General features: G+C 37.4%; 2 protein-coding genes across 6 annotated transcripts in view; both read left to right on the forward strand.

The window, feature by feature from the left end:
* Positions 1-14642, forward strand: part of LOC134649732 (uncharacterized) — a gene marked incomplete at its 3' end in the record, with an annotated part of 31734 nt that extends 17092 nt beyond the window's left edge. The window contains exon 3 of the mRNA XM_063504563.1: positions 13387-14642. Within this exon, the coding sequence (XP_063360633.1) occupies positions 13387-14642 (1256 nt within the window). The remainder of the gene's footprint in view (positions 1-13386) is intronic.
* The window catches only part of LOC134649392 (uncharacterized), a 102159-nt gene that overhangs the window by 14682 nt on the left and 70117 nt on the right, over positions 1-17360 (forward strand). The gene's annotated exons all lie outside the window — the stretch shown is intronic.

Raw genomic sequence — 17360 nt, forward strand, 5'->3', positions numbered from 1 at the left:
ATATCTCAGGACGGCCCTTCGGGCACTAAAAGTGGTACTAGTTCAGCGGTGTCACGAATTCGAGCCAATCGTGCAGTCTAACGGAACTACGAGTAGTTGCGACCAATCGCGCGCGTGTAGCGAACTCATCAACCAATCGTATTGTAGCGATGTCGCACCGCTGTACTGGCCCGATTCTTATTGCCCTTAAGGCCAGTCCTGAAATATACGTCAATGCGTCGACCACATTTCCCAAGAGGACAACTCACAAGTATCCAAGCTCAGTTAGGGGGCGAAGGGGTCAAACCCCATAACTAGCAAAAACACATTTTGAAAAAACTGGATTTGGAAGTTTAGACGTATACAATTCTGCTTGCTGCACATATAAATACTTATCAGGTTTTTCATAATTATACTCGTAAATAATAGTAAATTTTTGCGAGGTGGTTATAATATATGGTTTTTGTTTTTATTTTAAAAAGATTTATGCCCGCAGCATTAGAGTCTGTGCGGAAAGAGAAGAGTCGTGGAATGTATGGGGCCCAATACATCCCACGTCTCTTCTCTTTCCGAACAGCAGACTACTTACGTGTATTTTGATAGTTGGTTGTTTTCCTTTCTACCCTCCAGTCCAATTTTAAAACTTATACAGTTACCATTGCTACTTAATAGGTACTTATATGATTTTATTGTAACTAAAACACAAATTACATATTTGTTTCTGCAAATTAATTCATACTTACCACGAGAAAGATCTTGAAAAGGTGAGAAGCAGAGAGATTCGACTTATCGGGTTTGACCGCCAGCCCTGCGCCCCTAGCACATGATTGGCGCGACCGTATCTCGCGGCGCGATAGACTACCCGTCTTTTTCTAACTATGTTAATAAAAGAGGGACGGGTAGCCCGGCTGGAGATATGTAAAGTTGCGCAGTGGAGGGGCACGACAAATAGCGTCAGATACAGTGATTTAATTCTCTTTGGTCAGATACTTGATTTAGCTCTGCGCAAACACTGTTGTTTTAGTTACTACTTATAGTTCACTCGTAACGTTGTGTTTTTTTGTTTTGGTTAGTATAGTTTGACCCTTATTGCAACTTTTTCTCAATTACAGTTTAGATACGAAGATTAGTCTTGTGTCAGGATTTTTTGTAGGTGAGTAAAGTTTTTTTTTCCTTTAGAAGGACTATCCAAATGAAGGACTAACAAAATCTAATCCAAATGAATGTTATTAAATATTTATCATCCAAATTCATCATTTAAAAGTCAATTCTACCAGCAAACATAAGAAAACAACTCAAAATTTGCATTTTATTACTTTGCCTCACATGTGAATAAAATGCAACTTTGCTATAAGTTTTCGAAGTGCAAGGTAAGCCTTTCCGAGCTGGTTTGGTGAAAATAACTATGTATATTGATGTTAAAGGGCCCTGGAAAGGGAAATCTGCCTACTCGTAGTTCCTAAAGACGCAAGCTTGACAGGTTGTCTTGAGGAAAACACATCACGAATAAGATAATGGTCTGACATCTTTTATGTTAATATGTTTTCTATGAGATCTTATATATTCAACAAAGAAACCGAATACAGTTCGAATTCTTTAGGGAGCTATATTCTCTATGGGGCTAATGGTAATTTATTTTTAAGTACGCCTAAGGAAAAGCTTGTCTTGATATTTTTGACAACAACTGTGGCGTTCGGTTTGTTTTTTGGCAAACTGTTCTTTTTTTATAGTTAGCACGTAAGCACTACGTAAAGCATAAAAAAACAGGCAAAATAGAAGTGGTCAGGGTCACAATATTTGTTAAGGTGACATTGGGATGTCAACATCACTGCAGCGGTTTATATAAATAATGATTTTTAGGGTTCCGTAGCCAAATGGCAAAAAAAACAGGCAAAACAGAAGTGGTCAGGGTCACAATATTTGTTATGGTGACATTGGGATGTCAACATTACTGCAGACTGCAGAGGTTAATATAAATAATGATTTTTAGGGTTCCGTAGCCAAATGGCAAAAAACGGAACCCTTATGGATTCGTCATGTCTGTCTGTTTTCTGTCCGTCCGTATGTCAAAGCCACTTTTTTCCGAAACTATAAGAACTATACTGTTGAAACTTGGTGCGTAGATGTATTCTGTGAACAGCATTAAGATTTTCAAACAAAAATAGAAAAAAAAAAACAATAAATGGGGGTTAGTAAATATATTAAAAACGGGTCACTCACGTATTTTAAGTCGAAAAACGCTGACCCTGATACGTGAGTGACCCGTTTTTAATATATTTACTGTCTTTGTCTCACGGAAGTTTTGTTATTAAAATAAATGGGGGTTCCCCATAATTAGAACTGAAAATCAAAAAAAAAATTCATCAAACCCATAGGTATGGGGTATCTATGGATAGGTCTTCAAAAATGATATTGAGGTTTCTAATATAATTTTTTTCTAAACTGAATAATTTGCGCGAGAGACACTCCCAAAGTGGTAAAATGTGTGTCGTCCCCCTGTAACTTCTGAAATAAGAGAATGATAAAACTAAAAAAAATATATGATGTACATTACCACGCAAACTTCCACAGAAAATTGGTTTGAACGAGATCTAGTAAGTAGTTTTTTTTAATACGTCATAAATCCCCTAAATACGGAACCCTTCATGGGCGAGTCCGACTCGCACTTGGCCGCTTTTTTTTAATGAGCGGCGCATTGACCATCAGCGTCATAACGTCACCATTAGAACATTATTAGTTTATCCTGGTGCCGCCGATCATACAAAATTATAGCCAAGGAAGTTAGAATCTTGTTGTATTTTCAATTAGGTTCACTTTCATTTTTTTTGAAGAAGACAAATGAAATGCTACCTACTTTGTTTTTAATTAAGGTTGACATTCTATCGAAACTGAGTGTACATCCTAATTTACCTTGGGCGGGACGAGGTTAAGCAAGCAAGTTGATATTACATATTAGAACAAATTAAATTATTTTCAGAAAATATTTTTAATTTGTTGTTATTTCAAGTAGAAACACTATTATATAAATTATAAACTGAAATAAATGTCATATACTAAGAAAAAGTGACCTAAGCCTCGAGTGCCCCAGGTTGGAATCGAACCAGCGTCCTCTGCTATCGCGGCAGGTGCCTGTTACCACTCGGCCACCGGGCCACAGCGGCATAGATCGAAGCCTGGGGCACTGGAAGCTTGGGTCACTTTTTCTTAGTATATGACATTTATTTCAGTTTACAAGTTGATATTACTGGTAGGAGTAGGTACCTGTAGAGTTTTGGTGTTAATACAACTCAGGGGCAATATTGTACCTCTAAAAACCGGTTTGTAATCGATTTAGTAGTAATTGTTTCGTTAATGAATATTAATGTTGTTCTAACGCGAATTAACACACAGTTAATTAATTGAATGTAAACATTGTATTAATTACAAAACAGTTACCGAGACAGGGTAATTCGCCAGTTACTGGCCACCTGTTAGTAACTGGCCTCCCTTAACTAAAAATGACACCTATAAAAAGAATTCATTTTAGTATTAATTCAATTACCCTATCAAATTCAGAAGCTAAAATACTACATTTAGTGAAACCTTAACCGAATAAGATCTCTCTTAAAATACTTGAGAAAAGGAAACCTCTCAGAATATCAAATTACTAAAATTACAGTCAACATTTGTTATGTATTTACTAATATTTCTGTCGCCACTGACGGCCCGATTCGAACTTTAACATACGACAATTAATAGATCTAGAAACGATATGGATTAGATATGTCATTGTCAAAAGCGAAGTTTCTTCAAACAAAACCGTCACTTTTGACACTGACACATCTAATCCATATCGTTTCTAGATCTATTAATATACATATCTTAAAGTTCGAATCGGTTAGTGAGGCGTAGGGAATTTTATTAAATCGAGAATATCGGGAACAAAGGGAATTTCCACAAGGTTGAGAGTTTATTGAAATAATTTCTGAAGAAATATTATTTATCCGAATTTTGAGGTTGAAAGCATGAAAATGATTGTACCCTGATCTTATACTCTTTCGATTGAGTTTTATTTCAAACAAACAATTGTGTACCTACCTATTTAACCCATTCATGGCCACGAACCGCCGAGCGTACACAATACGCCAGGCCACCATACAAATCGTTTTTAGCTAAAACGCATGACTCAGCTTATGGGTCTCGAGCCTGGCGCGAACGGTAAATAAATCGCCGCTTATGAAGCCGGCCAGTTGGACAGCATTATGCAACATTTTTACTAACCACCGATTTTCTGTGCCTATCAAAAAAGAAACTAATTATTGCAGTTTGTAGGAGTGAATATTTTTACTTTCTACAAGCGTTTAATGTCTGACCAAGCTACGTTGGTAGCAAATTTTATAGCCCAGCCTGTGCAAGTGTTCATTTAAACGTCATAATTTCATATAAGTATGACATTTAAATTACACTTAGGTACTCAGCCTGTGCTATCAAAATCGCTGCCAACTTAGCTTAGTCTGATTCTATTTAACTTGCCGTGTTTTTTGTTGTTGTTTTTTGGGACAAATCTTGGAAGTTAAATTAGAACCGTTTCCCGATTTAGATGAAATTCAACAAAGGTGAGTTCAGGGTTCCAGAATTCGTAGCCAGGTCATTCGGATGAAGCAGGTTCGGGGTCCAGTTCATAGCACAGTCGGTCAGGTTAGGCGGGTTCAAATTCCGGTAATCCATAGCCATGGTCACAAAATACGAAATCACTAAACAGCACAGGAGGAGTATAAAGTCGCCAACGAATAAATTGTGACTAAATAATATTTTCCATGTTACTCCAAAATACATCTCTAATAGGGGGGATGGGATGAATCACATCTTGAACTCTTGTGACAAATACCACATGAAAGATAATACCGCCGCCGCCGTTCGGATGCATTCCTTGTTAATTGTCCAAGTGTGTCCGATAAGCTTACACCTGGTCGGTCATTATCTTTGTTTTGGTAAACGCCATTATATTAGTAACAATAGAGAACTTAAAATGTATTATAGTACTTACTTTCTAATCTGCCGTAGAAACCACGATGTTTGAAAAAACTTGTAAATATTTGTCACAAACTATTTGTTATACAATACATATTAGTTAGTGGTGACTGTTTCAACCGCCTTGTTCTATATTGAAACGAAAAAAAATTATCTTTAACATCATTGTATCAAGTAGGTAATTGCCTAAGATACAATACAACGATCACCAAATATTATGACATAAAAGTACAGTGGGAAAAAATCCTCGTTGCCTTACCCCTCATACAAAAGAAAATATTATTATACTACGGCTTGGTTCCTACAAATTGTTGCTTACCATCATCCAAACAGTAATCAGTTGTAAAATGGTACAATATCAAACAGCTTCAACATGAAATAAGCTTTAAAACCAGCCAATAAAGTTTATTTTAGCCTGCTACGGAAACATTAGCAGTTTTTACAAGTAGCGCCAGGCCACGGTGACCCATACCTTGAGCCCTGTCAATAACTTCTGAAATATATATATTTTCTGTATTTTTTCAATATAGATTTTTCTGTTTGCTTGCATGGCATTATGTATCTAGAATTTCAGTATATTTACTATATTGCACTGATAGTAAACCAAACTTGAATATTCGAGACCCTGTTTTCATTAAAAAAAACGTGTTTATAATTTTTATCCTAATATGCCTTATAGAAATGATTGTTAGCTTATATGTTACTTACGTTATTACATCAAATTACGTTTCGTTTAAGTTTAAATCAGAATTTATTCAGGACTCACATGTGAGTCACTGGCCCTGCGGAACTGTTTGAGCATGACCCATATGCTGAGTCGCTGGCCCTGAATGGGTTAATCGTGTTATAATTTATTGTTGCCGACGGTGACCTCCCCCCCCCCTCCCTAAAGGTGACGTTTGGGTGGTAACTGCAGCTGCACTACTGTTGCGGCGTCATTGTCGCCGCCGTTGTATCTGCTAATTTCTTTTATAAAATGAGCGCAGCAGCATCCGTAATTTTCGATTTGAAGACAATTTGATATCAAGGGCACCTTATGTTGCTTGTATAATTATATTGAGGCGATATTAATAAGTAATATTATTTTGAGCCCATTTTGACATAACTTTCTCCAACCATGTCGGTTAAGTTAGGTGAGTAGGTTTCAAAAAATATTGAACTAACTCAGGTAATAAATTATTCTTGTTCATTCAACAAGCCATCTCAAATCTCAACTTACCGCAAGTTTGCAAGGGCATCGGACATTGTTAGTCATAACATGGCTGACTTTTTAATAAGCCCCACAGGCGCCCGTCACTTTCAACTTATTAAACTTTAACAGAGTCTAGACCTAGTAACTAAGTTTTACTGGCTGACTTGATATTATAATTAATGGAAGCATTAAGAAGTTGTGTAAGGTCAGATGGATAATTTACAACTATGGGGTAAAATCGGTGAAATCATCTACCTATGCACAAATATAGTAACTTGATGAGTACCTAATATGAGTCCACTTCTGGTGCGGACAAAATTGTTCTACGGCTACCAAGTGTATTCTTACGCGCAATTTTTATTTTACAATAGTTTCCTTTGCTCTGTAAGTAGTGAAAATATGGTGTCCATAACTCTCCGTTCACTAACTTTATTTTTTTTAACTATATGCCTAGGTGACAGCCAGTAAGTAAGTAAATACCAAACCAATCGTTGTTTTTAAATATTTTAAATAAAAAAATTATCATTTTCTTTCTTTATGATTATTTTTTCCTTTTCTTACCGATTATCTTTCAGGAGTGTCATTGTTTGTTTCAAACTTTTTCTATGACCCGAATACACTATACTTATTTTTGTCCGTAACAAATGAATGACCACATAGGTTTAATATTTGCGTACCTATTGCCGGCCGGATATTGGGTACCGTTGGGTTTATCGTGTGGAAGTGGACAGGCGCGTGATTAACACGTAGTCGCAATCTGTGTAGTCATCGTGGTTACAATCGAGACTGCAATGTTTTTAACTTTTGAATTTTTTGAATGACCATAAACTACGCACTTCGCGACCTATTTTTTAACCGGCAACGTCGACTTTGCCGTCCATTTTTGAGAAAAGATATTTTCACGTCGACTGTACACCATACAATAACGCTTATCTGGGGGCACGGTAGTGCCCCCGCCAAGACGAGCAAAGCGAAGCGCAAGGGCACTACCTACCTTTTCTCGAAGCGCTTCGTCGTTTTTTTTAACCCTCATAACTTGGGTTTGGATTATACCAGATAAACAAAATTCTCGGGATATGATGTCAATAGTGGACTTATTAAACATAAAAAGTTTCAATTGCATAGCTCTTATACTTTAGATTTTATTCATATCTAAAAAACCCCGATTTCGTCACTGACTTACTCACTCACTGTTGATCATCAAAACCTCTAGGGTACTTCCTGAAGTCCTAGAACGCTGAAATTTGGTATGTAAGATAGTATTAGTACACAAACAACAAAAAAATTCAAAAACTTGAAATTTTTTGCCCCTAAGGGGGGGAAAAGGGGGGTGGACTTTTGTATGGGAAATCAATAACCGCTAAACCGATTTAGTTGAAATTTGGTATGTAGATAGTTTTTGTAATGGAAAATGACATAGAATAGTTTTCTACCCCAAAATCGTCCCGTAAGGCTGAAAAGGGGGTGGAAAAGGGCGTTAGGGGAAAAAGAGGGAATCAGGGAGGGAGGGGTGGGGAATCAGTAAAAAGCAGATTGTATAAAAGATGCCACCAGGTACGTATTTCAGGTTATTTAATAGTAGGTATTTAAATCACATGCGCAACCCTTTAAATTAGGGGATGGAAGCAACTTACAAAAAGAAGTGAAATCCCACCAAAAACATTTTCATGTTAAATGTTGCCAAGACGAAACCATAAGGCTCGCACTGACAAAAAGTTATCAGATCTCTTGTAGAGCCAAGCTTCTAACTCTACAAGCCCTAACTTCACAAACTCTACATCTTAGTCAAAATTTAATATATGTGGCTTGGCCGTTTGGTTACTCCAAGAACTATTGTATTATACAAAATAATGAATAATGAATACATTTTTCACCTTACGTCCATGTGACAGTAGCGAAACGGCCAAGCCACATATTTTGACTAAGGTGTAGAGTTTGTGAAGTTAGGGCTTGTAGAGTTAGAAGCTTGGCTCTACAAGAGATCTGATAACTTTTTGTCAGTGCGAGCCTTATGGTTTCGTCTTGGCAACATTTTACATGAAAATGTTTTTGGTGGGATTTTCTTTACTGCTACCAACTAGTATTTAGATAAAAGGCTTAATTAATTCCTAATGCATTTGATTCAGTTTTGAGCTAGCGATATGTGGCGTATCAAATATAAACCTACGTGAGGTGAAACCAGTGAAACTCAATAAACAGCTGCGCACGTTTTGTCCAAACGTCACTGAAGTTGGGTCCGGCTGTAGGTCATTTAATTTGTCCGGGTCACGCACTGTGTGCAGTCGCCATCAGATATATCGGAGCGGCTAAGGTGTTCACAATATCTGAACAGGCACTCTAACGCCCTGACAATAGAGGTGTGTTCAGATATTTGTGAGCACCTTAGCCGCTCCGATATATCTGATGACGACTGTACTATTGGTTTGACACATGTATGTAACGTTACACGGGTAAAGGTGCCTTATAGCGATTGGCGCTTACACTATTATTAATTACGTTCCAATACTAAATGCGGTGCTATGCGACGTAAGCGCCAATTGACATACGGTACCTTTATCCGTAGAAGGTCACATATAGGTCAAGTAAATTGAGGGTTTCCGCTGCAAATCTAAGTGGATATAAAAAATGGAAATAGATTTCTATTTTAGTTTCAGCATGATTAGGAAAAAAATTAAAAATCACCGCTTTGGTCAACGTTCAAACTCGGGACTGTTCTTAACACTCGCCTGATCAAGAGTGACTAAAACTTTGAAATAAAATTCGGAATACAATTAGGTACTTTATTCTTGTAAAACAATTAACCTTTTCTTCAAATTAAGGTATCCAACCCTTAGTGAAAGACATTCTTACAGCGCTTAAAATTAGCATACCCCTAAATGTTATCATTCCTCGGCTCCCCACGAAACATCTTTGTTCAAATTTAGTACAGAATTTTCTTCCAGTTCCCGCGATTTAAGGTCATTCTGGCTTAATGAGCCGTATTGGGTAATATTGTGCTTTTGCCAACAGTAAAAATAGGACACATTTGAAATGTTTTTAAAAAGATAACACCTATCTTAAGAGAATATGGGACGAAGTCACGTAACCGCTTCGCCATCTTCCTCTCTGAATATTAGAGAATAGTTATTTACGATACAAGTGCGGAAAGAGGAAATTCGAAACGAGTGGCGATAAATTAAAACACGACCGAAGGGAGTGTTTTAAATCGACACGAGTTGCGAATTGCCTATTCGCACGTGTATCGTACAACGTTTTACAGTACATATGGCACTTTAAACTTTCGACATACGCACGGAAAGTGCTCTTTCCTGTACTAGTTCAGGAAAGTAGCACCATAATGTACTGTAAAATATTTTTACGTAATCTGATGTAAGTATATTAATCACAGCTTTGCCCCTAAACTCTTATACTATTAAAGAAAGGGGGCATATTAAAGTTATGGTTATGCAATAAGCATACATAATATTAAATAAAGTGAGAGACGCTGCATGAATGAAAGATTGAATAACAATTTGTTATAATTTTTACAATTTATTTTGCATGCAAATACCTATAAAATCTAAATTACGTGATTGAAAAAGTCACACAAAGATTCCTTCGATGCGTCATGTGGAGAACTTTGGCCATCAAAATCACTGCAGCTAGGTATATCATTGTTTCCGCAGTGATAACCGTCACACCCGTTTCCGTTCACTACACATTAAATGTGTTTACACATTCAGTCGATCGGATGCACTGCCATGTGTTGCAATCTCGCCCAATTAAACAATGCCAATACGCTTTCAATCGGAAAGGTAATTTAATTTTACAATACATTTTGGTATAATGTGGTTATTTCATCTTTTGCACTAATTAGAAAGCAAATCTTCCAAAGAGGTACAAAGAGTTATTTCTATAAACAATAAAATAAACATTAAACAATTTTTGATGTGAATGAATGATGATGATGATGAATGAATGAATTTTTAGGGGAAGGGGGTCACTCAAATGTATCTTGATAAGGTATTATTTAAGCTGCATCAAAAATATGGGTGGCTCCACTTCTTAAATACCTTTTAGGAACACAAAGATTAATTTTGCCAAATTCAATATTTTATTCAGAGAACCCCGTATCTGACCTTAAGACAAAAAACCGGCCAAGTGCGAGTCGGACTCGCGCACGGAGGGTTCCGTACCATCAACAAAAAATTGAGCAAAACAAGCAAAAAAAATCGGTTACCCATCCAAGTACTGACCCCGCCCGACGTTGCTTAACTTCGGTCAAAAATCACGTTTGTTGTATGGAAGCCCCACTTAAATCTTTATTTTATTCTGTTTTTAGTATTTGTTGTTATAGCGGCAACAGAAATACATCATCTGTATTACGGACGGACGGACGGACAGCGGAGTCTTAGTAATAGGGTCCCGTTTTTACCCTTTGGGTACGGAACCCTAAAATTTAAATAAAATTAAAGATACTTAATTTAAATTAACTTACTGTATTAGAAGAGAGAGAAAAGAGAGAAACATTCCTATATCATTAAAAAAATACTTCTGGAATACAACTGTGCAAAACCTAAGTTTCAGTTCTCTCTGACGGAAAAAAAGAGTTCCAAAGAAAATTATGCCACCTAATTTGCATTTAAATACCTCAAATATACTCAGTCATAATTTCCACTCTTTACTTTAATGTCACTTCGTTTTAATACCCGCCCAAGTTTAGGACAGCGATTTGATACCCCTATAAAATTTTCTGTCTACATAAGTTACATAACGGTCCATAATAATACGGCATATACCTAACGATATTTCTCAAGACCCTAATTTAACATGAATAGCCTCGTTCGTACTTTGTTTCTATGCTCTAAAGAGAATTAGCGATTGCAACAAAAATGTAGATGTTTTTATAAGTTCTCATCAACAGCTTACTCAAAATTGCGCGCTTCTACTCAGAATTGACAATAAGATTTGTTGAACCGACAAACTGGAACTAGTCACTAGGATCGCAACTTCTATATCTGAACTGTCAACCCAAATCCCTCATTGCTTTCCTTACGCCGATCCTAGTCACTAGGATAATTAGGTATATTATTTATATGTCTTTGCCCCATAAATAATTCAAATTATTGTTCCATCACGTTAAAAAAGTAAAAGCGCGCGGGCGCCTGTCACCAAGGCCATTAATATTTAAATAAGAATAGTATTTCCGTGCTAATTCCACTTTATAAACTTTGAGTGACCTTGCCCAACTGAAACGAACAAGATTTAAATTGTAATATATTTGGTTATTATTATTTTACAAACCTGTAACATATCTCCTCCATCCAAACGTACTCGAACTGTTCATATACCTATAGTTAGATTACTATAAAACCCTGCCTAAAATGATTTATGTTTTAAAATCTGTCGTTTCAATATCACCATGATTTTTGGTAGGTATTCAAGCTATAAACTATGGGCCCGATTCGGATTTTGTAATAGACATCTATTAGATATCTTTTAGACATCGCCAAGATACGATAACGATATGTTTAAGATCTAACCTGTCAAATTTGACATTTCCGCGATTCTGGAGATACTCTTGAACGATTTCCACAAGATATTACTTAGAGATCGAATTCACATCTAATAGATATCTAACACGATCTATCATAAAAGTGACATTGGTTGCCCGAATTGCGCTGCAAAAGAGAACTAGTTGAAATCTAAACTATAACATATCTAGAATGGATCTAGTCCGTGTCGTCTCTTGTGAATATCTTGAAGTTCGAATACGGCAGTATGTGAGTACCTAGTTGGAGTTATCAAGTCAGCGCGGGCCTCCCCTGAAATAATTCAGTTATCGGAATTAGACTAACAAGTTCATCCATTATGCAGCTCTGCAGAGCTAATGTATTATGGCGCGGAATTCTGGCCTTCCTTCTTCCTGAAATGTCGATGCTTTATTTATACGTTTACCTGTTTTCTCAGGCGGTTAGTGAGGATGTTGCGCGGAGGTTTTCTAGTAGAAGGAATGGAGTTTGAGTCTTAACCTGATTTATTATATTACATTTTTTACTTTCATAATTAACATATTACAAATCAGCTTCATTAAGCCAAACCTTCAAGTAGTCAGTAGCTGATCAGACTTTTCTCGCTTTTCAGGTTGTACAGAGAAAAACACGCAGTGAGGTACACTAACATATATTTTATGGAGAAACAATAATTTTTTTTAGTAATAATAAAGTAGTATTGTATTAAACAGTGCAATATTCATTGTTAGAATAATCAGCATACTCATTAATCAAAGTTGCAACTAATAAAATATTTTAGTTTTTCGTCTACTCAAATATTGACACAAGTATTTCTTTGCACCGATTTATGATATTATTCTTCATCGAGCAATGAAGATTCTTGAACAGGCTAGTAGCTGAAATAATTGGAATCACTCCAACCTTGACATTGGAAAGGGCGTCGATAATGGTTAAGTGCTTTCCCCTCAACTTTTCTACTGACTAATAAAGAACTGTGACTTTTGAAAAGCAAAATACTCTAAAGATTTGCTCGTTCAATTCAACCATGCTTACTAATGTGTTTTATATTAATTTTGTTATTTACTTTTGCTTATTTTCAGTGATTGATGTCGTGATTTATAGGACTTATAGGGGACAAAGAGAACACTACACACAAAGAATGTCGTACATTGACTTTTCGTTAACGCATTTTTATACAATTATAATACCTTTGCAAAAAAAACATGTTATTACTTACGTTCTTCTATGTGAACAACAGAAACGAAAAAGTAAGAAAGTTGGACCAAATTAATTCTGCACAGACTTTGCATTGACAAAGTGTGGATATGTCAGCATAAACGTCAAATTTTGTGGTTTATTATGGAACTCTTCGTCCATTCAAAGTCGGTGAAGAGTTAACTTGGACCGACTATCGAGATTGAGCCGTTAACAAATTAGGCAAACTTACCTAAGTGTCTCACAGATGTACAGTCACCAGCATAAATATATGACTGTGGGCAGCCGTGCAAAAATATCTGATGCTCCATTGGAGGCATAAGTATATGACGAGTCTACCTCGGTAAAAATATGTGATGCTTTGTGGCCGGCAAAAATATCGTTAGTCTGTATCCGCATAAATATCGGATCGGGTCGCTTAAAAATATTTGATTACTCATAAAAATCAAAATTATCTAATTACTCTCATCTGGCATAAATATCTCTCCACTGTGAAAGCAAATACTGCAGTGCAGTGCGATGCGCGCTTGGAATCGGACGCGCTTCACTGCATAATATCGAATAATATATTTATTCGCGATCGGCGTGACTTAGGTCGCTGCCCCGTATTTTTTTTCGCGATGGGTTCACAACAACTCATAGCGAATGAGTTACTGGCGTTTGTACAGAATGCCATAGACACCATGGACGAAGTCAGCATCAGGCAGATCTGCAAATCGAGTTTCAATGAAGACGACATTTGCAGTGGCAAGGCGCTGCTCTTCCAGACGCTCGGCAAAACTGACCAGATGCCATCCCGTCGGAGGGATGGGGGTGTGAAGAGTCTCCAGGACATAATCAAACTGTTCAAGGAGACCGATCCAGACGACGTGCCTGCCTTCGTTGCGAAGCAGCTAGACCGGTTACCACCGGTTACCTTCGATCACGTCGACGTCACCAGGCTGCTGAAGGACATTACATTCCTGAAGACGAGTCTGGCAGAAGTGCAGGCTAAGTTAGAGGTATCTAATAATACCATCAGTGAGCTACGTTCCGAATTGGCATTATTACGTAGCGCAAGTTCGGAATGTGGGTCAGATACCTCTAACATAGCCGTGTGTCACGTTGCGCGGAATGTGTCTATCGGCGGTTTAAAACCCGCGAATTTGGATGCGTCGGCGATTGCTGACAAGGCGACCGCCAACCCGCGCCCCGCCGCCCGCCCGTCTACGTCACCGGAGACGCGCACGTCACGCGAGAGTACGTTAACCCCGGAACGTTCTTACGCTGCTACTGCCGCTAAGCCGCCTGCTGTGTCCAAGCCTAAGCAGCGGCCGAAGAAAGGGGCGCAGAGCCTTCGTGAACATGTTCACAAGGACCAACAGCCGGCTCTAAGGGAGTCGCGATGCGACGAAGATGGTTTTAAAAAGGTGGAGAAGAGAAGGAAACCAGCTCGTCAGAACCAGTGCGGTACCGCACCGACCGGACCCAATCATTTGCTGCGTCCTGCAACACCGTCGACGCTGCTGTATGTGTCCCGTCTACACTACCTTACGAAGGTCGATGATATCGTAAAGTATGTGAAAGTAAAAACCGGATTCATCCTGAGGGTCGCGAAGTTGGAATCTCGACACAGTGCGAATTTTAATTCGTTTGTGGTGACCGTTCCGACTGAACATCTAGCGACCTTCACCAAGGAGGAGTTTTGGCCGAAGGGTGTCAAGTTTCGGCGGTTCCGCGGCCGGTTCCCTGACACTGCGGGGTTGCGTAATGCATCGCAAACATAATGTGTTTTTTTAGTGTTTAGTTATATTTTTATAATATGTATGCTAGTTTTAAGGTATTTATGTATGGGCCACTAGTTGCCTGAAATAAACGATTTCATTCATTCAAATACATCGGATGGACGACGGACCGCCTATTATAATATCTGACACGTTGGAAAATCACAAATAATTATGTTATCGACCTTCAAAACGAACCATACATGTTTGGTATAGAGCCGTAAATTGTATGAAGTGATTTGACAATTCACGAAAAGAGTGCAGACTTGTCATTGTATATGTCTGTCTCACATTATATTCTATCATCGATTTGACGGAATAAAATGGATATAATTTATTTGTAAATTTGAAGGCATTGCAATCATATCATGAATCTAGTATAAAACTGGATCTGGCATGAGGGGTGGGGGAAATGATCGAACGGGATAGTCTTATGTATCATTCAGTAGGAGTAGCAGCGAAAGCGCTATTATTGTTTGTCCTTGTCACAGTCCACAAGTTCTTTATAATCCTTTTTTATGGAAGAAGGAGGTTTATTAGTTTTATTACACATCTTCTATTAAAAGTCTATCTGAATTATGTCACAATTTAAAATTGCAAATGAAATACGTGAGACAGACATATGCAATGACAAGTTTGCACTCTTTTCGTGAATTGTCAAATCACTTCATACAATTTAAGGCTCTATGCTATCCAGGTATGGTTCGTTTTTGCCGATTGATGACATACATATTTCATAATTTCGTGTCAGATATATAGGCGGTCCGTCTGCCATCCCATGTATTTGCATTCACAGTGGAGAGATATTTATGCCAGATGGGAGTAATCACATAATTTATATTTTTATGACTCAACAAATATTTTTAAGCGACCCGATCCGATATTTATGCGGATACAGACTAACGATGTTTTTTGCCGGCCACAAAGCATCACATAATTTTACCGAGGTAGTGTCGTCATATACTTATGCCTCCAATGGAGCATCAGATATTTTTGCATGGCTGCCCACAGTCATATATTTTTGCTGGTGACTGTACTAAGCAGAAAATTTATATTCATTCCCGTGAACCAACAATTCAGTTAAGTACCTACATTATACAGCGGGCGCTAATTCATGCGACCCGTATTCCAAGACTTGATTACACAGTGGGAGCTGAACCAACAATTTAATGGTGTCTAATAAAAGCTGCTGAAAGTAAGACTAACACACACACCATACATTAAGCTGTTGACCTTTCCGCTCTGCCATAAAAAAAAACTAAATCTATATCGACAAGAAAATCTAACTATCGAATCTTCTCACACAATTTCACGAGTACTTTTTACTTTTTTGTTCTAAAATTGCCAATAATACTAAATTCGTCAACTAAATCTAATTGCAATGAGCAGTGACAAATTGTGGAAATCTTATCATTAATATCAGATTTCTATACGTGACGTTTATAATGACACTCCCAGACTTTGTTCTCTTCAAGTCGGTGCAGTTATCTGAGACGGACTATAATCATGATGAATATTGTAAAGTGCAAGTATTCATTATACGAGTGAACAGAAACAAACAAAACCTAGACATTCGCCCCGGGAATACCTAGACAGATCATTAACAACTTGGGAGTCGATCCGTTGCAGGCTTCCGAAGTTGCCTGAGCCATTAATCTACTATCTGGCAAAGTTAATTGCCTTTGAGACAGGGACTAGAATAGTTATTTGTACAACAAGAGAGAAAAGTTTGATATTTTTTCGAGTGCTTATTTTGAGTCCCGTGCAAGCGAAAGATTCTATTGTAGATTCAGTAGGTAATCTTGAGCGTAGTAAGGGACTCAAAAGCGCACGAGATGTAAATAACTTTGATCTCGTGTAGTACACACAACTTTTCACCTCAGCAGTGAGAATATATTTTAGACAACCTGAAAAATGAAATCCTTCTTTATCACTTATTCACTTATGTTTTCTTAAGATATTCTATCATTTAAGTTTAATTACCGCAATCAAACACAAAAACAAAACTAAATAAATTTCAGTAAAATAATATGGAAATAACGAACATTAATTGATACTTCAATCGACAACCAATCCAGCGCTCGATATTAAAAAATCGGCCCTTTGGGCCCATACATCGGGCCTTCAAAGGAATAGGGACTTAATTTCGCGATGTTTTGGTTAGTCCCATGGGGAAATTTGTTTATTATGACCATCTTTTTGACATTTAGGATCACGGCCCCAAAATCATCTAGTATAAATTCCCTTTCCCCTTTTCTTTGTTCTATTTTTAAAGTACAGGATGACACTTATTAAGCCCGTTGTTTCTTGTTTGCAGGTACGTTACAAAAGGATATTAAGAGCACACTGGAATTAAGTATTTCACGTTGAAAAGGGTAATGTGGTCGGATAATGCTTTTGTGATCTTCCATTTCGCTTAATTTTACTGTTGTTGTGGTTAATTTAAATGCCTTAAATGTTTATAATAACATTAATAACCTTTCGTTAACTAATTAACAAGTTTTACGGTAAGCCGATTTTGACAGTAACGTAGGTATTTCCCCTAGAAAGGTGACATGTAAAACTGAAAATAGTCATGAATAACGTGAAACTGTTAGCCCCATTGACTTATACAGGGTGACATTTGAGTCGTGATCAGTAATATGTTTTTCTAACTCCATAAACAACGAGAAATTTAATGCCCCTACTCTTACTAAAATCAGACAAGAT

The sequence above is a fragment of the Cydia amplana genome, chromosome 7 (assembly GCF_948474715.1).
Source record: "Cydia amplana chromosome 7, ilCydAmpl1.1, whole genome shotgun sequence".
In the NCBI taxonomy this organism is placed as follows: Eukaryota; Metazoa; Arthropoda; class Insecta; order Lepidoptera; family Tortricidae; genus Cydia; species Cydia amplana.